Below are 25,763 nucleotides of genomic sequence, written 5' to 3' on the forward strand. Positions count from 1 at the left end.
GCTGTCAGCCCCGAGCTGCCCTTGGAGCCGGCCGGGGTGAGCTCAGCCCCGCCGCCGGCGGGGACACGGCCGTGAGGGCCGGCGCCCGCGTGCCGCGTGCCCGCGCCGTCGCTCCACCTTCCGGACTCCTTTTTTTTTAAGGGGAATAATTGGTATATCGGGTTTGCCCGTTAACGTTGTTACAGCCCGGCAGCAGCGGTCCCTACCCCCGCGCCGCCGGACTGCCTGGGACCCACCCGGGCCCGCCGCTACCTCCCGCAGGGGCAGCCGGATGGCACCCACCCCGACGGCGGGACCGGGCACCCCCGGGGCGGGTATGGGGCCACCGCCCCCCTGGGGGACACCTGTGTGGCTCCGGGGGGGGCCGCAACACCTCCCAGGAGCCCCCGTTTGCAGCCGCCGATGATAACGGGAGCGGCGAGGAGCAGCGGCCTCTCCCCGCCCCGGCGGGCCGGGCCCGGCGGACTACACGCCCCAGCATGCCCCGCGGCGGGAGCAGCGCGCGGTGCACGCCGGGACGCATAGTTCCACCCTTTCGAATCGACCAATAGCGATGCGGGGCGTGTGCGGCGTGACTAAGTGGGCGGGAGTGCGCCTGCGCGTGGGCGGTGGCGGCGGTTGTCGACGGGGCTGAGAGGCGCGGGGCCGGGCGGAGCGCGGAGGTGAGACCGGGATCCCCGCGGGGCCGGGCCGGGCCGGGCCTGGGCCTCGGAGCGGGGGGGGGAGGGGGACGCGGCCGGGCCTGCGCCGCGGGGCAGCGCTGAGGCAGAGCGGGCGCCTCGGCCTGCGGACGGCTTTCCGTCAGCCGCGCTGCGGCCTTTCCCGCCGCCCTCCCGGGGTGCCCTGGGTTCGCGTCCTGTTCCCGGCGGCGGGGGCGGGGGGCAGCACTTCTCGGCCCTTCCTGCACTCTCGGGCCCTGCTCTCATCCTCTCCGCTTCCCCCCGCAGCCGGCAGCATCTCCCGCATCCCGACGGGCTACTCCGGGACCGGACTGCTAGAGCGGCCGCGCTTGGTGACCCCGCGGCGCTTCCCGTGTCCGGTGCCGCCGCTGCTGCTGCAGGAAGAAGGCTTTTCCTTGGCGTAGTGCGGAGCACCGAGAGGAACCCGTGCAACATGAAAACGGTACTTTTAACGTCTTTTTCAAGTAGAGGCTGGCCTAAAGCTGGCGGCACAGCGGCCCGCTTTGTTCGAGAAACGCTTCCCGGCTAGCGAAACGGCAGAGCGCGCGGTGCTCGGGTTTGCTGTCGCAGCGCCGATTTCTTATCTGCTCGGTAGAAATGAGCTTTCGGGAACGGCGGAATAGCAAAGGTGCACCCGGTGGTTAAGTCAGCGTCGTGGTTTCAGCAGCACGCACCTGCCCTGTGATGCCTTCTTTATGAGTTATCTCTTGTGGTGGTTGGAAATTTTACCAGGATTTTGTTGTTTGAGGTGGGCGTGACAATTACTGTTGTTTGGCAACCGCGGTCGTGAAGCAGTTACGTTTGTGAAAATGTGCAGAGCGTTTTCTGTGATTTTCCCCCCCCCCGCCCCCCGAATTATTTTTTCTTAACATAAGTAGAAAGTAGGATATATTTAAATTCTGGTATTTTATACTTTTTTGTTGTTTTCTGAATTAAAAATACCTTTGGGACAACCTTCCAGGTTTCTGACATAAGTAACTTTGCTCCCTGGAGTGCAGCTTGTTGATTGCTTTTGGGCTGGCTGGTAACTGTTGAACCAGGCACTTCAAATCCTCATCTTTGGGTTTTCTGCCACAAGAAGACGAGGCAATTCGCATGTCCAGTCTAACTCTTGTAGTTGTTCTGAATTCCTTTAGATTTTGTGTTTTCATGCATCCATCTGAAATACTTACTGAAGACTGTTTCACCGTTTAAAGTGTGATGAAGGTGCTGCTGAATTCATATTAACGTAGAAATATGCGTGGCAAACTCTCAAGCTTATCTGTCTTTTGCCCAAGTATTCCCAAAGCAGAACTAAAAAAAGGGTTTAAGGAAAAAAGTTTTAATTTCCTCTTCCTTAAAGGTTTTTTTTAAAAATTAATTCCTTTTTAAATAGCAGAAATAGCACTTTGTGTTTACATAGTGTTTTTTTTTTTTTAAGGACCTACCAAATTTCCCACTTAAATTCTTCCAGTGTAAGAATGTAGTGCTCACATCATTATACAACCTCATGATTGTTCAGTTACTAACAAGTGCTGAACCAGAATAATCGAACACTAAATCTGAACCTTGTCCTAGTTCATCTGCTCATTCTGTCTTGATTTATTCTCAGAGGTCTGATGTTAACCTCTGCAGTCATACGTACAAGTTCAGGAGTGATGGTGTTATAGAAAAATCTGACTTAATTTATGTCTGTGCCCTTTTAGTGTATGGGAAATGTGCTGTTAAGGCTTTCTGAAGCCTTAAAAGAAAATTTTGGCAGTTTTGTTGGCGCATATATAATGAGCTGTTTCTTCTTGCAGAGTGTTTGTAAGGTCTGCACTGTCTTCCCAGCTGAAATTTGCTGTTCATAGCCTCTGTTCTCCTTCTTTGAATTTTTGTATGTGCAACTAACTAGCCCTGTGAAGCGAGCACTGCAGTTGCCTTCAGAGTCATTGATCTGTCACTGAATTGTTGATATTTTTCTTCCAGTCACCTCACAATTACACGTTTGCTCTACATTTCAGTACCCCAAAAAGCATGCATAACTTTCCTTTCTTATACAACCTTCTTTAGACTCAAAGAGGGGGAAAAAAAAAGTCTTAAAGGTGTTTCACTGGAGATATTTCATGGCACTTAAGGAAGCTTAAAGATTTGAAAGTTATAGAGAGCCTGAAACTATTTAAAAGATGATCCAATTGCAGTTCTTAGAAGTATATGACAGTTGTACCAAATCAGGAACAAAGCAATGCTTTTGTTGGAGTTTTTAAATTCGATTCCTTTCTGCCTGTGTGTGTTTTTTTACAGTAACTTTTTGATACTCCCAGTAATTTATAAATATTTACTTTTAAAAATACAACCACATACACAGTAGAGTGTGGTGGGAAAACACATTTGTAAATAACAATATCTAAACTTATAGATAGTAATAATAATAACAACAATAATCTTTTTGTACTGTTTATTCCATGTTATATTTGATATCTAATTTTAAAAGCTCTCTGAAGGGGGAGGAATTATTGAGGCTTTGGACAGGGATTAGCATCTTGAATTTTAGAGAGCTTGTCAGAAATCTGCGTGTTTTGAACTTCTTCCATGTAAAACCCAGCAAACTTTTCACGTCTGCTTGAAGTTACCTTTAAGATGGATCAGTTAACTAACAAACTTGCTAGGCTTATGGTCTTGTTATTACTAAAATTGTATCTCTGTATTATTGTCTTCAGATGACAGGATCAAACGAATTCAAACTAAATCAAACTCCAGATGATGGTATTTCATCAGTGAAGTTTAGTCCAAATACATCTCAGTTTCTGCTTGTTTCATCCTGGGACACAACTGTCCGGCTCTATGATGTTCCTGCCAACACCATGAGACTCAAATATCAACATTCAGGAGCTGTCCTGGACTGTGCTTTTTATGTAAGTGTGTTTTTTTATTTTTTAAATTATTATTTTACAGACATATAGTGCCCAGGGTACATGAGAAATTGTCAGTCCCTGAAATTAAAGGGATAATGAAACCCTACCTGAAATCTAGGTTAAAAAATCCCAACTTCTGCCAATTGTTCGTTTTTAATGAATGTTGTTCTAGTCCTAAATATGAATATTTCCTGTGAAGGGTGCAGGTGCACAAGTAATTTAGTTCTGGTAGAAGTGGTAGGCAAAAGTAATTTGAGCTGGTTTGCGCTGTTTCTGCAATGGTATGCTAAATTGCGTGTGTTTCTTAAAGTGTTGTACTGTGGGTATATAGCCAGAAATCATTATTCGCAGTAAATGCCTGTAGCCAATTATTTTTAACTTTCTCCTACTGGTTGTTTTGGAAACATGGCATTGTTCCAAGAGAGCTATATACTTGATTTCTGTATTTTTTTTAATGCACTGGATTTGAAATGTGAATGGTTTAAGTATATTGCCGCTGCCTTTTTTGTTTTGTCTTTTTTTAAAAAATAGAAGGGTGCCATTAGCATAATCTTTTTTTTGCATTGTATTCTTTTGTGTCCTCCAGTGACTTGATCTTGATATGTTACTGAACCTTTTAGGGATCGGTTTAAATTTTTAATTCTGCGTGTGCTTTTTCACTGAATGTTTTGTCATGTAGCTGACACTACTGTGGATCAACACACGGGTTCTCAAATGGTTTCTAGTTTCCAGATTAGTTTAGAAGGAATGCACTTCAATTAGGTGGAACTGGCCTAGGTTGGTGGCTGTTTATAAATAAGCATTACATGTTTTGCTGTTACAGAAATAGAAATGATTTGATACAGCCTCTAACTGCTTTGGTTGCTTTTTAGTTTTACTTCGAAATAAAAAAAATGTATACCTCAAAGTGCTTTATTTAAACATCTTGCAAAGCTTCTGCCATCTGACTGTTTTAAGTCTGGGCTGGATCTTAACTCTTGTGTGTTAATTCCCATCCTCCCAAAACTCTTGCAGGCAAGTCCTGTGTAATGAGCTGAAGAGATTAAATGTGTAGCAGCCAGGGAAACTTAACGCATGTCACAAGGTGAAATTTTTTGTTTTATAGGATCCTACCCATGCCTGGAGTGGAGGGTTAGATCAGCAACTGAAAATGCACGATCTCAACACGGACCAAGGTAAGCAGATTGGATTCTGTAAGTGGTCTGAACAACTGGCCTAAGCTTCAGATTTACATACTTACATGAGCAGAATATGTTTCAAGTTTTTAGATGGGGGATATCTACATTAAGCAGTAGCTGTTTAGATGTTGATTATAAACGTCTGTTGATTTTAAGTTGTCAGTGTTGGTGCTCAACAGTCTTCTGTGCTAGGCAGCCCTTGCTTGTCACCGAGACACAGAACAAGGCAGTGTTCCCTTCCGTGCAATTGAGGATTGTGCTGTCACACCTTTAGCAGAAGGGCCGAATCTGCTGCTGCCAAACTGAGGGTTTAAACTTTTCCCATGATGAATATCCATAGATGTGTTTTATATGTATATTTCTCTTTTAATTACTTGTTTTAAGGTGAAAATGGGAAGGAAGGAAACTGCTATGTATTTGTCACACTGTTGATTTAAGGTTCACATCCTATGTGCCTCTATCTAGCAGAATAACTAGTGGCCCTAAGAAGTGCCACCTAAAAGCATGGAAGCATTTGGCGATTTGACAGAGTGTGGTAGATCTTTGCTGTAGGACGCCTTGAATTGGATTTCTGATGGTAATCCTGCCCTGCCCTAGGCTGCTGTGTCTCAGTTAGGGAGATCTGGCTAAGCTGAACTAAAACTAAGCATGTTATTTTCCAAAGGTGTGTGGTTTAGATGTATTTAGAATGGTCTTTTACAGGTGTGGCAGAAAAAAATCTTATGCTTGGCCTTATGCTACGATTTTTTCCTAACAAAACGCTGCTCAAAAGTAACATGGTTCTGGTGCCTCATTGGTGCAAAATAGGGAGCTGGTTTGTCTGAATTTTTCCTGTGTTTCTGTGTGTTCTGAAGAGAAAAGCGAATCTTGGCCTGAGACAAATGTGGTCACCAGAACCAGCCAATAGCCAGGGCTTGACCAAGTTGTGCATGCAGGAACATTATGAAAAAGGTCAAGTAGTTATGTTATGTATGACTTTCTACAAGCAACTTTATTAACGTAATATTTTTACTAATATGTAATTTTAATTCCTTTTGTCATGATGTTAATATATACAAGCTTAAGTAGCTTTCTGCATTAGTGTCTTCATCACAGGTGGTGAAGCCATTTGATACCAAACACATCTTTATACCTCTGAAGATATCTCTGTGGCTGCCTAAAATGCTTAACTTCCTTTTGTAATCTCAGGAGACACAAGCTTAAATTTAAACAGTTCTGATCTTTGCAGAAGTTATGCTTCTGAAGACTGAACTATCCATAAAGAGACTCCTACCATATCAATACACCTGTGGGAGTGTCGGAAAATAGCGTGTTCGTGCCGCAGTAGTATCCTTTTCTTATTTTTCAACACATTCTGATTGTTTGTAGAGTCAATAAAGTTACAAGTTGTACTTTCTTACAGAAAGCCTCGTTGGTGCTCATGATGCTCCTATCAGGTGCGTTGAGTATTGCCCAGAAGTCAACGTCATGGTGACTGGAAGCTGGGATCAAACAGTGAAGCTGTGGGATCCCAGAACTCCTTGTAATGCAGGAACCTTCTCTCAACCCGAAAAGGTATGTACTGGGTGCTGTATTCCAGGTGGTACATTAAACAATACATCCAGTGACTGGTTAAATATCACCATACAGGACCCTGTCTTAAACTGAATTGAATGTGAAAAGTTGCGTTTAATGGTTTTTAAACTGTGAAAATGTTGCATTTTAAAATACTGATATTCAGAAGATATTGTATTTTAGGTTAAGGCCTCAAGCTTTCATCAACAGGACAGCATAACTTAATTCTTGGCACTCCTGATGGACTGAATACTTTTAAATTAAATGAACTTGAAGGAAAACCTAACAAAACCGGCATGTGGAATTGACGTAGTTGTTAATAATCCTTGGCTTAATTCTAATATGCACTATCTATTTCCTTAAAATTAAGACTTCTAGATATATTAAATCCTGGCCGTCTTAAGATCTGATTGTTTTGAAATATGCATATAATAAGAGGCCAGTTATGTTGCCTGAAATAATATTTTTTCACTTGTATTAAAAGGTTGAACTGAATTGCTTGTATTGTAATTTACCTGTCATTGTATTAATGCCTAGTAAATTTAGATGTTCTCCTAATACTAAAATCCTCTGTGCAAATCAGAGTCCAAGAGAAATAAGGTAAAATGTAATGTCTTAAGCTTTTTCTAATGATTATACGGTGTGTTAATCTTTATTCTGCTTACTGTGGTGTCATTGGAAGAATTACAGAACAGTAATTTCTGTTTTTTTCATAGACTCCTAAACACAGGCTGGATTGATGGATAATTTTACATATGAGTGTTATTTTTGCCTATACCTTTTTTAAATTTCATTTAGCTCTGTCACATTGTATTGTCGAGTCACAATTATGAGCCATCATTACGTTCCCTATTGCATCTAAATAGCTATTACTTTTGTTACAACATAGCTGAATCTACTTCTGGTGAGACCTTTGTTCAGAATAAAGTAATTGCATTATTTCTAGTTTTGATTTATAGTTGTATGTAGCATGTAAAGAACTGTGATAAATTGCTGACAGAATATCATATAATGGACAGCCACAGTGAATCAAGCTGCTTATTGGTTCAGCAAGGTTCATTATGTCACTTTTTTTTAATACTGCCTTTGATAAATGTGTGCACCTACTCAACTGCATGACAATGGTTTAGTTTGATTTATGATTGTGTGGTGTAGAAAGAATACTTGCTATACAGGTGTGACATCAGTTTGTAAAGATTTGAGATATTTAATGTTCTTTATGCCTTTGTTTCCATACATGTATACAAAAACATTTTATATAATGTTTGTTAATATTTTTGGAACAATTTTTACGTCAATAATGAAGAGGGATTTGAAAAACTGTCTTGTTAAAGTGTGTAGCTACTGTTGGCTCAAAGTTTTCTTGCCCTTTTAATACATAAGTGGGATTTGGCAGTTGGGACCATCAGAAATTTTAAGCAACTCCTATGTGAACATTTAAGACACTTCCCATCTTAAGACCTCAGTCTCAAGAGGGAAATTCAATAATCACATTTTAGAGCAAGAATGCATGCTGAAGGAATGCGGATTGGTTAAAGGAAGTCTTATATACATATACCCACGCACATACACACCTGCCTGCTTAGGTTTTTTAATTAGAAATTAACTTTTTGAAAACATAATTTCTCCAGCAATGTTTATAGCAAATGAAAAGCTGTTTTGTCTGATACTTCACTACAGCCTTACCAGAACCAAATAGCTTTATTGGGCTTTGTCAGAGAAAAGGAAGTGAAACTAGGTCCTTGGGTGAAATTGTACAAGCACATGCCAAAACTAGATGGAATCCTTCTGGCAGGATACCCGATGTCTTACACTTTTGATTCTTGATCTGAGGTATACACCACGTCTGTTTCCTACGTATTTAGCTGCATTAGATCACTTTTTCAAAAGCTCATTCTTATAGTGTCCTCTTGTTAGCAGCTCAGTGACCGGGCAGCTGTATGTAGCTGGATTCCATCTTGTCTGTGGATCAACAACTTGTAATTCACTTGATAGCACAGAGTTTTGACTGAACTCTTTCCTTTTTTTTTTAACACATTTCCAGATTAACTGCATCCCAAGTAATATTTGGAAACAATGATTTATATGGTGATTGTTTTAGTGGGAAATTTGGCAAACAAAAATTGAACCTCTGAGCCAGTCCTTGGAGCAGAGTTGAAGTTCCAAGCCACAGTCATTTTTAATGATGACAAGCATATTGCTTCCTTCAATTTCACTTAATTTTATTAAAGTATACAAAGTACCATTTTAAAAACTATTTCTTGGCAATTTATTTTCCTTTATTAACATGAAGCTCAAGTTGAAGTATTCTGTTTAAAATGAAAAACACATGATTACCAGATGGAGGAAAAACAAGAAGAAAACATGTGATGTGGTATTGTAGGGCTAAACTGCAGGATCATTATTTGTTAGTGGGGAATGCAGGCTGTGCAGGTGAATTCCAATATCCACGCCCTTTTTTCCCCTGGTTACTGTGTATTTGTTCTCCTCTTGCCTTGAAATATCCAATACATTCAATGCTTGGAATAATTTTTGAGGAAAACTTGAATAATACTGATTTCCCTTTTGAATTATACATAAATACTTATGTACACATGTAGCATTTAAAACATGAGTAATACCAGCAAGAGGAAGAAATCTTGTGTGTGGAAGGTTGTTTAGATATCGCTGAGATATGGAGACTGGTAACTGAACAGATGTGTTTGAAACTTAGAATTCACAATAGGCATATGCATATTATATATTTTTAAGGTTTTTTCTTTGCTAAATTCATTATGTAGTACGGTGCTGTGTTGGGCTTGGTTTTTTTTTGGTTTTTTGTTCAGCTATGTGCGAGGGTACAGAATTAAGGGTGAGCTTTTGAAATGCTACATCAGTGTCTTATCATTAGCTAGCTGCGTACTACTGCTTCTTATCCCAAATTGGAGTTATAAATCGAAGGAAAGGGGAAATCTGTAGCTATACACTTTGTTGTAGATGTCAGCTGCTTTGTTATTGCATAGTGCAGACATTTTTTGTACAAAGAACAACGGATGTCCAGGCTGACGTGTTAAATATTGTAATTATTTTTTTAAAGGTCTACACGCTTTCTGTGTCTGGAGACAGGCTAATTGTGGGGACGGCAGGTCGGAGAGTGCTGGTGTGGGATTTGCGCAACATGGGTTATGTTCAGCAGCGAAGAGAATCAAGTCTGAAATATCAGACCCGCTGTATCAGAGCGTTTCCGAATAAACAGGTATGGGAACCATGTCAATAATTACATTTCTGAATATTCTCTATGAGAAATGGTGGTTTATTTTTCAATCTTTCTGCATCTTTCTCTCATCTTCAAAGTTTCGTAATCAAACTCTGAGGGGGGAAAAAAATGGTGTTGTGGCTTCTTGTTCCAGGTTAACTCTTCTTAACAGCGTAGGTTAGCAATGTTTGCCACTGGCTCACCAGCATATTATGCTTTATTTTTTTGGTTTTGTCTCTTTTAAAAAATTATCTGTTTAATGCATCATAAAGCTGACATAGTTTAAAAAAAAAAACCACCACTCCCAAGTTGCAGTAGAAAAGAAGACAGCACTGGCAGTGCTCAGCAGCCTTTATGCATTGTAGCACTAGGTTCTGCAATAGGCTGTGAACAGGGGCAAGATTAAAACTAGAATGTCATTTATCTATTTTTCTTTCCCTTTTTTTAACTCTGAGTCTGTGTCATGCACTCAAGAGCCCATGATCCATTACCTAGGGGGAATTGTGCAATTTAGATGATCATACAGCTGTTCCATGTAGGTTGACATAGTGTATCTGGTATTTCTCTTTCTGAAGTAAAGCAGAAGATTAGCTTTTTCTGACAAACTAATTTGGAAGGGAATTTTCCTGTGTACGTAGTGATAGTACAGGACTTGGGAGACCTAGTTACTTGTTCTTGAACTGGCATGAACGCTTTGTCCATTTTCAGTTCTAGTTATAGTAAAACAAGCTCATCTTCCATACTGCGTTGTATTATGGGTTTTAAAGACCTTGCTATAGCTAGGTACCATTAAAATCCTATTTCTGAAAAGATCTGTTATGGGCTTAACTCAGAAGTTATAACAAAAGCATCTTGGGTTGCTCTGAGTCAAGACTGTAATTAACTGGGTAAGTGGACACCACTTATAATCAAGTTTCACTGAAAATACTATTTCAACTTGAGTGTTTAGTCGCTAGTGTAAAGCTCTGAACTAATTTTAATGTAATTCTGAAACTAAATAGTCCCATGAGTATCTCTAATATTTTAGAGATACTTAGGCCCTGGGGGATAGGTGGACAAATACAAGGGGTTCTTAACTCTTAATGCTTTTTTTATCCCAGATCAACTTCTGTTTGGATCTGCAGGGGTATTTAAAAGCCTTGCTGTCAGCTTAAAATTATGATGCAATGAGAATCTCTCGGAAAGCTTTTTTTTTTTTCATTATTTCTTTCTTAGAAGCAGATTTTAGTGATTATGCCATGGATCTGGTAACAAACAATTTCTGGTTGTGCAGAATTTAAGACTGTTTACACTTCATTTATTTGAATTTAGAGGGCATATAAGAGAAATTGTATTGCAATCTCTTCTTCAGGTTTAAACTTCTAAAATGTGTATCTCCAAATTTTTTTCGCTAGGGTTATGTTTTAAGTTCTATTGAAGGTCGTGTTGCAGTGGAATACTTGGATCCAAGTCCAGAAATCCAGAAGAAGAAATATGCATTCAAATGTCACCGTTTGAAGGAAAATAACATCGAGCAGATTTATCCAGTTAATGCTATTTCCTTCCATAATGTCCACAACACGTTTGCTACAGGTAGAGTAGATATTCAACTTTTTGTATTGCTCACATCGGTTCCTTTAGTTTTGATTTAAACAGGTCAGCCTTTACTTCATATGCCCGCACTTAAGTTTTTTAAATCCTATTTCTTGCAAATAGCAGAGTTCTTAAATTATTTGATGCGGTGAGAGTTGATTTCCTTAACAGAGATTCTGGGGAATAGTCGCTGTGCTCTTTACTGAATTAGGCAACTCTGTGTAACTCTGGGTTTTTATGGACAAAGTAATTCCAGGTAGTTTTCCTCTTTTAATTTTTTTTTCTGTATCTTCTCAGTCTTACCCTTCTCCCAATTATAATTTACAAACTGTTTTTAAAAATTAACTTTCAGGAGGTTCTGATGGATTTGTAAATATTTGGGATCCATTTAATAAAAAGCGGCTGTGCCAGTTCCATCGGTATCCCACAAGCATAGCATCACTTGCCTTCAGCAATGATGGAACTACCCTTGCAATAGCTTCTTCATATATGTATGAAATGGATGACATTGAACATCCTGAAGATGGTATCTATATTCGCCAAGTGACGGATGCAGAAACAAAACCTAAGTGAGTATGCTTCACCTGTATTTGAGCCTTTCTGAGCATTCATCCCAAGATTTATTAATTTTCCTAAATTCATGAATAGCATTATTGATGCCAGTAGATAGTGCAGCTTGACAGTAGGGTTGGTTTTGATTTTATCTTGTTTGCCCAAGCTTTCAATATCCGTAGGTTGATAGACGTCTGAGGGATAAAATTGTGCCTAGTTGTTTAGTAGAAGAATGTCAAACTCTTACCCTTTTTGAATAGGTGATATTATATGAAGCTGTGGAGTTATTGCTAGCTCATCGCTTCAAGAATTAAGTGAAGAATTCAAGAATAATTTATTTGTGTAAATGTTACTGTGTTTGGATATTTAAAACTTAGAATTAATGAAATCTTTACACACTGAGTCTGCACTCAGCTGTCACAGTCAGAAGTGAATCTAGATACTGTCCTGGAAGGCTGTGTAAAATCAAGGGAAAGCTTTTTCGGTTCCCGTGTATTGGAGTTTGCTGCAGCCCTCTGATAACACACTTTTCTATCATTGTTGCTGTCAAAATGGGGCAAACTGATTGATGGAGGTAAAAGATTTCTGTTAAGCTCGCTTTGGCATGAATGTTACATAGAAAAATTGCCGTCACAGTGCAGAATTGCACTAGTCATCATTATGCTAGCACAGGAGCAGTTGTTTTTATTTTCAAATTCCTGCGGTTTGTCGCTGCCATTTTTTTCTTCTAGTACTCAAACTGTCTTATTACACTTTCTCTGGTTGTCTCTTATTTAGTATCTAAATGGCTAGGTAAATAGACACACGTAAGTGATCAAAGTTTTTGAGTTTAAAAGCTTGAGCCCCCCCCTTAAATGGCTTGTATGTTGCTTCGGAGCAGCCATTTTATCACTGTGAAGAAGTGAGGTGTAAGTTATAGAAGAATAAATACACCATTTATCACTTGGAGATGTTTGTTTGAAAATAAATTTAATGCTCGTGGAAAAATAAAACCAGAACTATTTCAATATTTATTTCTGGGCTTCCTCAAGCAAAAAAAAAAAACCACAAACCCAAAACCCAAAGATGATAATTCAGATCTGTTTTTAAAATCGAGTTGTACTTGTTACATACATTTGGGGGCGTTTTGGGAAAAAAAAAAAAAGGTGATAGAAGAATACTTGCTGCTATTGGTCTTGTAATAGTAAGAGCTGCTTTCAGTTATTTTTGTTCATTGCTAGTTACGGTTGCTAATTTTGTAGATGCTTCATTCTGCCGTATGAGGAGGTTAATCTACAATTAAACAATATTTCCTCTTGGCCTTCCATTATTTTCTGAAACAGATGGTTCATCATTTCCTGGGCTGTTAAACACAGCAAGGTTAAGGTTAGACTCTCGGGAATCAGCTAGTTTTGAATCTTATTAGGCTGTAGAAGGAAAACTAATAAGAATACTCCTTAACATCATTTTGTGACTGTAAACAATTATTTATTAGCAAACAATTGATCCCAGAAGGGCAAATTGTTTGAGTCAGTAATGAGCTGAGAAAAGACAGAGCATATCTGTGTATTTGGAAAATAATTGTAACGTAATTGCAATGCATTTAGACAGGCATCTTTTTGGACCTGTTTCTATCTTTAAATGAATTTCTGAAAACATTAACAAGGTTCATATGCTTTTCTGACATTTACAAGTTGCTTGTGCCAACCTTAGGGCACTAAGAATGATGCGGATATTTTAATGTTACAGTAGTGTGAGTCATCTGGTTTATTCTAAAAATATGTTACTTAGGACAGAAGACTAATAGCTATTTCCTAGTGATCTTTCTGCATATTAATTTGAATCTCTTAGTGTTTCTGCATGATGCATTCTTAAATGCATCAAGACAGTGCCATGTTATGTAAAGAAAAGATCAGCTTTTTGATCACTACATTATTATATATTGTGTCTTGATACAAGTGAAAGCAGTGTTTTACACATTCCTGCTTTTATTGAATGTTGACTGGTTTACCTGCTTATGATTACTCTAAACATTGCTGAAATGGGGTTTATTTATTTCAGGTCTACTTAAAGGTCTGCTTCGACTTCTGGTGATACTTCTCTACAAGAGGTGCCCACCTGCTCCTAACAAGACTAAACTAAAACAATAGAAGTGAGAAGAACACTCTTTGTACTGATGATGTTTTTAACTAAGAAATATTTGTTTGTATATTCTAGTATGCCTTAATCTGTCATTAATTTTCCTGCTTGTAATGTTGGTGGAACTGTTTTCTTTATCTGCTGTCTGTAGCTAAATTAGTTCAGTCCTGTAGGCAACTTTGCGTATATCTTCATAAAAACTTACCACATTTGTAGTATCTAATTACAAAAACTTCACACGGTCTCATAATTGTTCAATAAATATCTGTAGCTTTTTTGAAAACAAGTACTTTGTGTAACAGCCTTTACTGTTTGTGAAAGAAACACTAAGACGTTTGGTCTTTAAGTTGCAAGAATTCTTGAGTTGTAGATCTTCCTGATGGAAAAGTTCTGAACCTTTTGCCTTTTCCAATGAGGTGAACTGGGAATGTCTACCTGGTGATGTAGGCAATGTTTTCACAGGGCTGTGAAAGCCTAAAGTTGTATTAAGTGGGTTTGCTTATCCCAAGGACTTGATTGTTACTGGAGAACCATTAACTCTTTCTGGAGGAAAGAACTTGAGCACTGGTACTTTAGGCTTTTTCACATACTGCATAAAAGCCTAAAATTAATGATGGTTGGGAAGAATTGAGGGTAGAGGGGGAGAAAATGTTGAGTTTCAGCCTACAGCTGAGTGGTCTCTTCTAAGTCTGACTTGGTAGCCCAAGTAGAAACACAAGTGACAAGGTAGAAAAGATGAGTTTCCCCAAAGTGGAAAAGTCATTCTGGGTGCAAAAATCCATGAATATATGCCACTTCTCTGAATGTCTTGTTTGCCTTGTTGCCAAGAATTCTAACCTGTGATCAAGTTTGGTATCAGCCTCTTGAGGATTTTGGAGTGGTGGGTGAGTGTGAGAAGATACTTGAACAAATTAAAAATTTCTCAGGAAAGCAGTATTAGAAAACCAACTTAGACACTGTGTGTTTCTTTTTTCTAAACAGGAGTGTAGATCTGATCAAGACACTAAACCTGCAAATCCAACCTGCTAAAAAGACTATATTTGATGTTGCACATTCCTGACTGGTTTGTGGAAATAAAGATAAATGCTTTTTGATTAGTACTACCAATAAAAGCCATCGCATCCAGCCCTGTTTGCAGAACAGCTCTGACTCTGCTCAGTAGTAGCTCGTATCAGGTGTTGGGAAGTACTTAAGTATTTGCTTTGTAGTGAATAGTAAGGAGGGACAGAACAAAACTGCTATGAGGCTGTTAAAAGATGATTAAAGTGTGGGTGTTCTGGAATAGTGACTGGATTAATACTTTACTCCAGCTTCTTCTGTTCTGAGTTATTGATGCCTGTGTAGCCAGTGGGAGTACTTTATTGCCTTTAAGAAAACGAACTTGGTGACAACAGAAATAGTAACTGATCGTTCCAAAGAAGGTGGTGATGGAGAGGAGGCTGGGCTGTGTGTGTGCAGAAAGTGAACAAACTTGAGCTGTTACCAGATAGAGATGGTAAAGGAGTTGAATGTGGAATCCTTTAGAATTTGTCATGAGCTAGATACAGGGTCTTTAATAATATACATTTTTTTGATAGGTTTGAAAAAATTAAAGATCTTCCTGAATAAAATATGAGTAATGCCATTACTACAGTAGCATCGTGCCTCTGTTTTGCTAGATGTGTACCACCCCTCTTTCCATTTTAATTGGCTTTTTTCCATTGAGAGTACATGACTGATGTTGGGCAAAGGTTGAATTTTTGATGTCAGCTTAGGAAGCGATGACCCCTTGGTGTTTGGGTTGGGGTTTTTTTGTTTTATTTTGGGTTTTTTTGAGGAATGAGTTGAGACGTTGGGTCTGGGGCCTAAACATGGGAACCAAAGGTTTCTATGAGAATGACTGGCAAAGAAATAGTAAGCAAAATCCCTGGCTTGAGGCATGACTGTAGGTTAAGACAGTAGACTTTGTGTGAAGAACACTGTCAAGCATTCCACGTGTGAATGTGTATGCAGGTTTAAATACATACATATTTGCAGAGCAAACATACACGATACCTCTTGTTTCTCCATCTCTCAGCTGAGAGAGTATAATATTACAAAATACAAGCTTGAGCTCACAAAAAAATAAATTATTCTGTTGTTACCTAGAAGCACAGCAATGAGGCTGCTTGTGGAGAAAGAGAGCTGAAGTGAGGGTGGGTCCAAATAAATAATGTGTGATGGCAGAAATAGCCTGGGACTAATGAAAAGGTGGTTCAGTGATGATGTGGAGAAAGGATCCTGTGAAATGGAGAGAGCATAGAGTGGGGATGTGCAGGGGTGTAGAACTGTGGGGAATAAAGTGAAATAAGATCTAGAGAAAGTAGGGGAAAGCAAAGAAAGACTTAGGGGGATTGCAGATAGTTTGGTTAATGAAGCTACCTGGGCAACTTTTCATTGGTAAGTATCAGGGGAAAAATAACCAAACCTGTTAATAGTCGATATACTGAGATCTGCATGCTTCAGTGGACAAGGTAGCCCAAGATATGTAGGAGGAAATGGATTGGTCTTACTAGTTCTATTTTGGCTTAAAAATGGCAGGAAAATTTCTTGTGGTATGTTGCTGTTTTATGTAAATGCTTGAAACAAACCAGAGGCTGTAGAAAATAGTGAGACAATCAGGCATAATATGGAGGAGAAGAGAAACATTAGTTGGTCAGGGCTACAGCTGTGTCCATATGTTATGTGCAGTTGGAATATGGATATTTCTTTTGCAAGATTAATCTTCCTTTTATTAGCTCTCTTCTAGACATGCAGGTCGAGGCAGAGATTCGTAAGCTGGAGAAATCATGAAACAAGCCTTTTCTGACTTATGTAACAGGCAGCTGAACAAAGAGGATATACTGACTCTTGATCATAGGAATTGAGATCTAAAAAAGCTCCTTAAGTCATTGCTTTTTGCATGGTGTTGAGGCCCATACAGAAAGCATGGAGTCATAGCCGTCATTCTAATAGAGTCATCAATCACCGTTGACTGCTTGCAGGAAAAAATATCACGGGTTGTCTCTCACAAGAGCCTTATAACACTGTGGTATTGGAAGCCAAGTGGCATCTGTGCCCTGAATGTTACAAAAGCCTGCTGGTAACTGTACTTTTTTCTGTTGGCCAGTACATCAAGATAATCAGTGTATGGTTACTACATACAGGTCTGGAGCTCTGCCGCATCTCAGACATGATGTTTTGTGCTGCTGCTGCAATTATAATAAATATATATTAAAAAAAAAAGTGTCCTTTAGGTGGGCATTTTCCCAAGCAAAACCGGTCCCTGTTCTGAGCTCAGAGCTGAACTCTGAGCTCTGAACATGGAGACTTAAGTGATGCCATTGAGAATGACCTTTCCAAAGCTGTGTAGGTATTGCTAGTTCCATCTTCCTTAACTGTCTCACACTTTTGTAAGCGTCCAGTAGTTTTTGCTGCCTTGAAAAATTAAGGATTCTGTGGTTGGAGCCATGTAGTCGTTCAGTCCAGCAGTAATTCAGCGGGTGCATCTGTTCAGCTAGATGCCCAAGAGCTGGGTGTTTCTACTATTGGATACTCTTGTAAGTGCTGGCTTAAATGACATGTCCACCATCCATGATTAGTATTAGTGGTCTGGAGCAGAACCTATTTCTTTTGACTAGCAGACATCTGTTCTGGTGATTACACCATTAGCTGCTTTCATGTTGTTTAGTATAATCATAACTACAACGCTAGTAATTTTTTAGTCAATATGCAACTGATACAACTTCTGCTCCTCCAGCAAGTGGCATTTGCTTTGAAATGTGTCAGGCTTCTTTGTTCAAAATAGTATTTAAGTGATACTTTATAACACATTTAGATATGTAGAATTTAGAAATGAAAAGTCAAATACAGTCTCACCCAGATATAACTAACATTCTAAAGGCACTTCCTGTGAAATATGTCTTATTTCCTAAGGCTGTATGTGCAGCACTTTTTCACTATATCATACGTTTTCCTATAGCATGAAAAGATATGAATGTGCTAACGCGTGATAGCAACACGGTAGATATAATAGGTCTTCAGAGTCTCCTGTGATTACCTGCAAAGTGGAAGGGAATAAACTGTTCTCCATGTCCACTGGGACTGGGACGAGGCATAATGAGCTTAAATTGCAGCAGAGATTAGTGTAGGCATTAGGAAAAACTTTCTAAGTGTAAGGATGGTTAAGTCCAGGAGTAAATTGCCTGGGGAAGGTGCAGTGTCTCCATCTGTGGAATTTCTGAAGCACAGGTTAGACAAGCATCTGCCAGGAATGGTGTGGTTTTAACTGGTTCCATCTTTGGGCAGGAAATATAAGCTAGTACTGATCGTACTTGTTACCCGGCTAAATTTGTCTCTGATCAGTCACTCACCTGACGTTGCTTCTCTTACACCAAACTAGTATTCTTTGTAACCGAGGCAGGGATTCCTATTTATTTAAAACTTCTAAATTGTTAGACAGGCTTTTGTTTTGCTCCAAGGCCTACACGACCCCTACAGACAAACTCATTTCAGCGCTGAATCCGCCCATGCTTACCAGCTCACCCTGTCGGCGTGACCTGGCACACCAGAGCTGGTGGGTCTGGGGAGCTCCACCCATGAGAGAAAGCTCTGCAGAACTGTCCTGTTAAACAGGGCCGTCATGCTTCTTAAATTCAATGTATGTATTAATTTTATGGGCATTTCTGCATTTGTATAAGGGTAATAAAGTTGAGTACCTGGTTCTTATTGGCTATATAAATATTTCATTTATGTCAGTCTTACAATAGTTGTAGTTTAAGCTTGCAGCTAGCTTCACCGTCAGCTGGCACTAAACAACTCCTGTACTAGCGTAGCATGTAGTCGTATATTTTAATTAATTCCCCACTTACCGAAACCCACTATATTCTTTTTTGGTAAAGCCAGAGCAAGGTAGCATCAAGTGAAAACAAAGCAATAATTTATTCACTTCTGCCAAGGCGTTGCTAAGAATTAAACTAAACTAAGCAAGGGTTGCTTTTCCCTGCTTGTGTTTTCTGCAAACCGCTGCTGTTCTGCAGCGGCACCAATGCAACAAAGACAACAATTGCCTTATTCTCAGTGCTGCACAGATGCATTGTAAGAAATGATTCTGGCTTGAGATTTTGGTCCCTAAATAGATAAGAGAGCCAAAGGTTGAGAGGGGAAGAATACTCTCATTCCACAGATGTCAACAAAAGCACAGGATAAGGAAGTGAATTTCCTTGTCACAGAGCGAAGGCAGAACTTGAACAGATTCTTGATTCCTAGCTCACGTAATTGGTTTAATTTTTTGCCTCTGCTGTAGACTTACTATGGGGAGTTATTTGAGTTAATCTTTTTTTATTCCTGTGATGTAATTTTTTCGTCAGTCGAACAAACAGTCCTTCCGTGTAAAGGTAAATGAGACCAAATTGTTAAAGGGGAGTTAAGATCCTTAGATGAATGTTCTTAAATGCAGATTTTTCTTATACAATGATACAGTTCAGGCTATTGTGTTGATATGTTGTACTGCGAAGTGGCATAAAGAGATTCCAATAGAATACAAAGATTGACTTTATTTACTACTTTAGTGAAGGATAGATGGAACAGGAAAGTAGGAAGTGCAAGCATTTTGAGAGGTTGTGCTTTTAAAAATAATAATAAAATGTGCCATCATGTTTCTACATAGTATTATCCGGGCAGAACAGACATATAATTCAGGCCTTGCAAATCAAAGACTATTAAGAAGTATTAAGTAGAGAATTTGTAATCTGCTTTGTATAGATAAAAAAAGAGAATTGCACAGCTGTAGCCTGTGCAGCAAACAAAAGAATGGAGACATCACAAATAAATATATATATATATATGTATGTATGTTTTATTTACCATGTTCCACACCCTCAGTTTCTGATGTCTCTTATTGATTAATCTGTTTTCTTGTCACACACAGACATTTCATGTTCTGCTGGGGAGTAGATGGCTGCAGTTGCTGCAGTGCTACATGTGCAGCTTTGTGCATTGCACGATGCTCGTCCATTGCTACAAAGCTCTTGAGAAGCTGCAGGTATATTTTCCCTGGAAGCAAACATGTGGTATGTTTGTAACTGGGAGAGGCCTGCTGGTTCCCAGTCCAATGATGGCACATAGCCCATTGTTTGACATTTACTTTAATATATTAAGTCACTGTTTTTAATTTTGTACTTGCTGGTGATAATCCATACCATCCTCTGCTTTATTTAAAAATGTCAACTGGTGACACAGGCTGTAAAAAGACACTATAAATATCTCTTGTATTTCTAAATTACATGTTTTGAGAACATGATTTTGGTTTTTTTCTCTTCCACCTATATTTTTTAATGTTGAAATTGTTTGATTCTTCCTGTGAAGGCTTTATATAGTGGCTTGCAAACACACGATCACTGGAGGGTGATGCTGCCTGAGCGGTAAGAAGTGCCCTGTGTCTGTTGGAGTACCTTAATTTCTGCTAATGAGATTTTGGAGGTAAACGTTGTGAGAAGTATTTGTAGATGAACTCTTCAAACAAAGCGTCTGGCCTTTTGTGCAAAAGCCTCGGTCCTATACCATAAATTCAAGGGCAGGAATATATCTGGGGAAATGTATGTGTCCATTCTTGCTTAAAATCTTTGTTTTCAAGATTATAGTGCTTGGTTTGAAAAATAAAAGTGCTTAAAGCCTTGAATTTTTCCCTTGGTTATAATGGAGTCACTGTTCTTTCCATGTCATCTGCAATCCTCAAATGCTTTTAATCAAATCCTCAGGATTTAAATTATTAAACATCTTTTTGGGATTACATTTTTTATTCCTAATTATACGCAAAAGATATATATCATGAAATATGCAGCATGTAATTGCGATTAAAGCGTGCAGTCTCCCGAAAGATGGGTCTAACAGTTTTATACATCCAAAATTTAATTAGGCTGATAATGGGGTTAGAACTGACATTTTTAAGGATGAGATGGTGAAGGAAACTTTTGGAATTATGTATATTTTTTTTGATGGAGGTGGAAATCAATATGGAGGCTGCAAATGCAAGTCAAAGTCATATTTATTTCCTGATCCCCATTTGTGTCGTCTTTCTTCTTGTATTGGTCTCGATTGTCCATACAAAAACTGAAATTCTCTAGATAGTGAAAAAGTAATTCAGTGAGTCCCAGAAAAAAGTCTGATTTTCTGCATAGTTGGGTTTTGTGGTTGTTCCTTCCTAGACATCTGAGAAATCAGGTTTAGATTTAAACTCTTGTACAGTCAGGAGGAAACTTTTCCCAGGTAGATTTCCTGGGCACATTATTAAAGGCTGTCTCCTCTGCTTGGCTGCCTGCTTTCATGAGGGATATGGGAATTTGATATCTTTAAGACCTCCTTTCTCTGTCAAATTCAGTTGTAATTGGTCAATCAGTTCCAAAGTTATTAGGGGGATGAGAGGAGGAGGGGACGGGCAGACAGACACAGACAATTTCATTGCACGAATCTCATTTCCTTAGGAAACTGGAATAAAAAAATCAAGGTTAAGACCCTCCAGTACCCGTCTTCAATTACTTTCTAAGAACAATGCCTTTTCCTGAAGAATCCATGATATACAATATCTTGATCAGTCCAGCATAGGATGAAACCTATTTTGGCAGTTTGCAAGTGTCCGAATACAGGATAAAAACCTGGCTTTTCTGTAAACAGTAGCTGAAGTTGCGGAGCCTTTGGCAGCGGCAGGATTCACCCGCTGCAGGTTGCGTTCCATCAGACAGGTTCGAAAGGACACAGCCCATCCTTTCTTATTTCCATTGGTGAGTGTAACACTTATGCTTCGACACCCCTCATGTGCTTCAGGGCTACGTTCAGCACTGCTTTGTTCCGGTTAAACAGCGACTGAAATTTCAGGCACTGCTGTGTTAGGATGCACCTGAAAAACCTCCTCACGACTTTTACTCAAAAAGAAACTGCTGCGTGATCACTTCATCTCTCTGGGCAGAAGGTAATGGTGCAAATCTTGGGTATGCAGGAGCTTTGCACCAGGGCTTACGCCTACTGAGCTGCGAGGGAGGAGGATGATGATGCTGGTTAGTGCATCTCATCACATGCCTTTTCCAGCATCAGGAGTTCCCTACAAGCTGCGCTACCCCAAAGGTCCCACCCATGCTTTTGTTTCAGCATCAAATAACCTTACACACCGCCTATTAACCAACCCCTCCTCTCTTGTTGGGAGTGGTTTTTTTTTCTTTCATATTCTGGAAGTTTCACTGGTTTCCAGATAATTCTGTTTACACTCCCTCCCCATGTCACAGATAAGTTTTTGTTTAAATATTTAATGTTTCGTTAAGCCTGTCTTCCTACAATTACAAATAATTCAAGTATAAGTTCTAAGTGGCAGAATGTTTCTAGAAGCTGTTTTCTGGACTGTCTTCTAAATCCTCATCAAAACCCCAGACTAACCCCCCCACCCTGCAACTGTTGTTTTTGCTGTCTGATTGTGAACCAAGCCTGTGTGAGCAGTCTGAAATGTTTATGACCTCAAAAGCAGCAAAAATCGTCAATTTTTCTGATATCCTGCTTTACCCAGTGGAGATGTCCAGATTCAACACTTTCGGTCTATAGTTCCTTTTTCTTTCTCTTATTTCAGTATTTGTTATTCTAACATCTTGTTCTGCTGCAGAACTGTTCACAGAAAAGAAAAAGCCACCCTTATTTGCCTAGAATCTCTATGGTGAGGTGTTTCTCTTTTTTTGGGTGTGGAGAAGAGGAAATGAAGGATGAAAATGTTTGTAGAGGAAGCGTACATGTTTCAGGTGATGCATTATATGTACCCCCTTATTTCTTGTTTTACTTCTCTTCATTTTTCATTTCTCTAAGCATGTTTTCTTAAAAGAAAATAAAAGTGATGCTTTTCCTGTGCATCAACTTGAAGACATTTTGGTGGGACTTTGTTATAATGTCACCTCAGCCATTTAGTTCCTCGCAAAGCGATGTGGAACCAAGATCCAAACCCTGACCAAAACCTTTGAACTCAGGGCAGATCTTTTCAATTTAGTGACTTGTTATAAGGCTTGGAGACCATTTCTCTGGCTAAAATCAGTGAGGAAAACCTTGTTTCTCTTGGCACGGGATCAACCTCTGTATCAAAATGGTGGCAAACAATGTTTTCCAGATTTTTATTTGTTACTACAGCATCAGAATCACCTCCGCAGGCAGATACGGTGTTCCCAAAATAGAGATTGTGGTTTATGTCATTTGCATGCAGTGCATTATCATGGCCATTATTAATTCCCCTAGTAACTCTTTGCTATTAGCAAAAAATTGCATTGCAGGACAGTAAGTATCTTTCAGCAGGTATGCTTTTTTTTTTGAGCTGGCTTCTAATGCAGCAGCCTTTCATCCCTCTATATAAGATTTACCTTTAACCTAGAATCTTTCACCCGTTATCTATAATGTATAATTATAAATACATTGTAGTCTTGAGTAAGTACAATTAAAAAGGGTAATTCGTTTCCCTCCCTCTCTCCCATCCTCCCACTCAAGTCCTTAGGTTTAATTTTCATGATTATGTTAGATTATGAGTCATTTTAAATCATGGTATCCAGTAGAGACTACTCCTACTCTGCAGCTCTTTTCAACAGTTGTTTATGGTAGTTTCAGCCTCTTTCTGCCTCTCTGAGGCTCTTTATTTTTAAAGCAAGGCAGACAAGGCCTAAAATTATTCCATTAAAGAGGTGCAATTTTTGTAATGGGACTTAGAGTGCTCTGCAGAAGTGCAGGCAAGTTTCTTCAATATCCTGAGCATTATTCGCTCATTTAGTTAAATGATGTTTCTAATTCCCTGGTAATTACATGTAATGAGGCACTCTTTCTCTTCTTGATGAGACTTTAGCTTAATATGAGATGTCGTATTTTTTTTCTTTTTTTTTTTTTTCTTTTTGGCATAATTACCCTTCCCAGGAAAAGCAGGGGGTTTGTTGTGCAGAATATATAGCAAATTATTTTATTTCCTGCCATCTTGACTGCCAGTAAATTATAAAATTAAGTTTCAGTGGAGCATTAGCACCATTTTGGAAAGGCTTGAGGTTTTTTTTTTTCCTTATTCATGTATTGATGTCCTTTGGGACTGTTGAGCTATTATTCATAGAATAGATGTTTTTCTGCCAATTCCTAGTATTAGATGGTATTGAAGCAGCAACATAGATTTAATTTTTTTTCTGGATAATATCCAATACAGAATGGTCTTGTTAGTTGCTTTTTATATCAGGTAATTCTTTATAAAGTTTTAGTAACAGTCTCCTCTCTCCCCCCTTGGTGACTAATTAAATTTATTTTTATGCCTGTTGTAATATTAAATGCTGGGGTTTTTTTTTGTTTTCAATTCTGGGTGGCTGTTCTTAAATTTCTTACATTTGAATAACATTTAGGGTATTGGAATGAATGAAAAGGTGTAGGATACATAAAGTTAACAACAATAATGCAGCATTTAACTTCAGTAAAAATGGAATGAACAGTAATTTTAATTACTCTGAATTTCCTATATTTTATCAGTGTTATTTTCTTCCTGTTATTCTGGTAAGGTGGTTCTTGTCTGCTTTCTTGATTTTAAATTCAAAATACTGGAAAAATTATGAGAGAACAGCATCTAAGAACAAAATGGTGTAAGAGCAATCTCTACATTAGGAGCTGAATTGTCATTTAAAAAAAAATTAGCTGTCCAATTCTTACAGAAAATCTAGGGATGGATTTATCTCACCTACCTTTAGCTATCCAAAAGCAAGGTTTTTAGTCTAAATGAGGAAGCCACCCAAGCTCCCCTATTTCCAGTTTTTGAAGTATTGTAAAATAACACCTGTTTGTGCCAGAAACTTCTGCTGCAAAGGGTGAGGTCTGTTGGTCACAGCATTCATTTTTTTTTTTTTCTCTGCTTGGTTTGAGATATGACTTACAGCTTTTGATGCCTGGCAATGAGCAAAACCTGGGTTCTGGGTGTATCTGGTCTGCAGGTGGACTTTGGGCAAGTGGCTTTACCTTCCCCACATCAATCTCCATCAATAATGGTGTTAGTAACAGCCATCTCCTCTGCAAAGCCCTATGAAAGCTACAGGCTGGAATTAGTACAGAGCAGCCAGACCCAACGTTGTTATAACAACTTTGCAACAAACGTTACTCCTGGCCATACGTGCAAGACACATCTACTCTGTGCACTCACGGTGCAGGAGGAAATAATAAAATCAAAATGCAGTTGGACGGGGGAAGAACCTTACTGTCTAGCAGGGGCAGCTGGGGAGGGAATGGGAGAAAGGAAGGAGGAGTTTGTTCCCAAAGCCTTGTGTGACTTCTTGCTTGCTCTCTCTCTTTGGAAGAGATTTTTTTGCAGTCAGTTGGGACGATTTGCCCTGCTTATCCTGGCAACACCACGAGCCTGTTGGTAAGAGGCGGCTGTAGAAGAACCTTTATTGATATGAAGATACACATTCCTGTATGTGAGTATGTTGCAATTACACCCTTTGAAGTCAATGAGACTACCTACATGCTTTAAAAGTATGTTCATTTAAGGGTTTTGTAGGTTCAGCATCAGAATCTGTAGTGATCGAAGGATTAAGTCTTGAAAATGGTGGGCTTCTGTATCGGAAGCGTACTTTTTCTGTCTAAGAAACCATGGTGCTGCAAAGTTCTAAATATAAAGGCACATCGTCATGATAAAACCAAGATTTTGAGAGGCTAAAGTGCAATCAGCGGTAGAAAATAAATGTCATAAATAACTTTTTGATCCCAAATACTGTGACCCCAATTCTATAGAAAGAAGCTGGAAAAATATGACTGCATCTCACTCTTTATTTCATCTTAAGCAATTTGACATCAATCAAATGACTATAGAGGCAAAGGCATGAACGTTTATTTCCCAGCCCACAGGATTGCTGTCAAATTGCAATTTTCAAAATTGAAAGAGTAGTTAAGCTAGATTTTCTCCATTTTCTGCCTAGTTCTTTCCCTCAAACTTTCTGAAATGTGCCTCTCAATTTTGTAGTGTACT

The 25,763-nt window shown here is 39.2% G+C and overlaps 1 protein-coding gene across 2 annotated transcripts; it reads left to right on the forward strand.

Moving 5' to 3' along the window:
• Positions 1 to 562: 562 nt before the first annotated feature.
• Positions 563 to 14,051, forward strand: BUB3 (BUB3 mitotic checkpoint protein). 2 transcript variants are annotated; one of them, XM_075107488.1, is made up of 9 exons: positions 563 to 662; positions 948 to 1,122; positions 3,362 to 3,556; positions 4,662 to 4,731; positions 6,137 to 6,288; positions 9,365 to 9,523; positions 10,918 to 11,095; positions 11,448 to 11,664; positions 13,688 to 14,051. In XM_075107488.1, exons 2-9 carry the CDS (start codon positions 1,114 to 1,116, stop codon positions 13,695 to 13,697), a joined length of 990 nt encoding a protein of 329 aa, XP_074963589.1. In that variant the 5' UTR covers positions 563 to 662; positions 948 to 1,113; the 3' UTR covers positions 13,698 to 14,051. The 2 variants fall into 2 exon arrangements, with proteins under 2 accessions (XP_074963589.1, XP_074963590.1); XM_075107489.1 differs by lacking the exon at positions 13,688 to 14,051 and having other exon boundaries at positions 565 to 662; positions 11,448 to 11,668.
• Positions 14,052 to 25,763: the final 11,712 nt, after the last annotated feature.

Source organism: Phalacrocorax aristotelis, chromosome 12 (genome assembly GCF_949628215.1).
Source record: "Phalacrocorax aristotelis chromosome 12, bGulAri2.1, whole genome shotgun sequence".
Taxonomy (NCBI): domain Eukaryota; kingdom Metazoa; phylum Chordata; class Aves; order Suliformes; family Phalacrocoracidae; genus Phalacrocorax; species Phalacrocorax aristotelis.

Excerpts from the sequence above, each read along its gene's own strand:
- BUB3 (XM_075107488.1), top strand. Across the intron at positions 3,557-4,661 it reads TCCTGGACTGTGCTTTTTAT|GATCCTACCCATGCCTGGAG; the intron begins GTAAGTGTGTTT and ends TTTGTTTTATAG. Across the intron at positions 9,524-10,917 it reads GAGCGTTTCCGAATAAACAG|GGTTATGTTTTAAGTTCTAT; the intron begins GTATGGGAACCA and ends TTTTTTCGCTAG.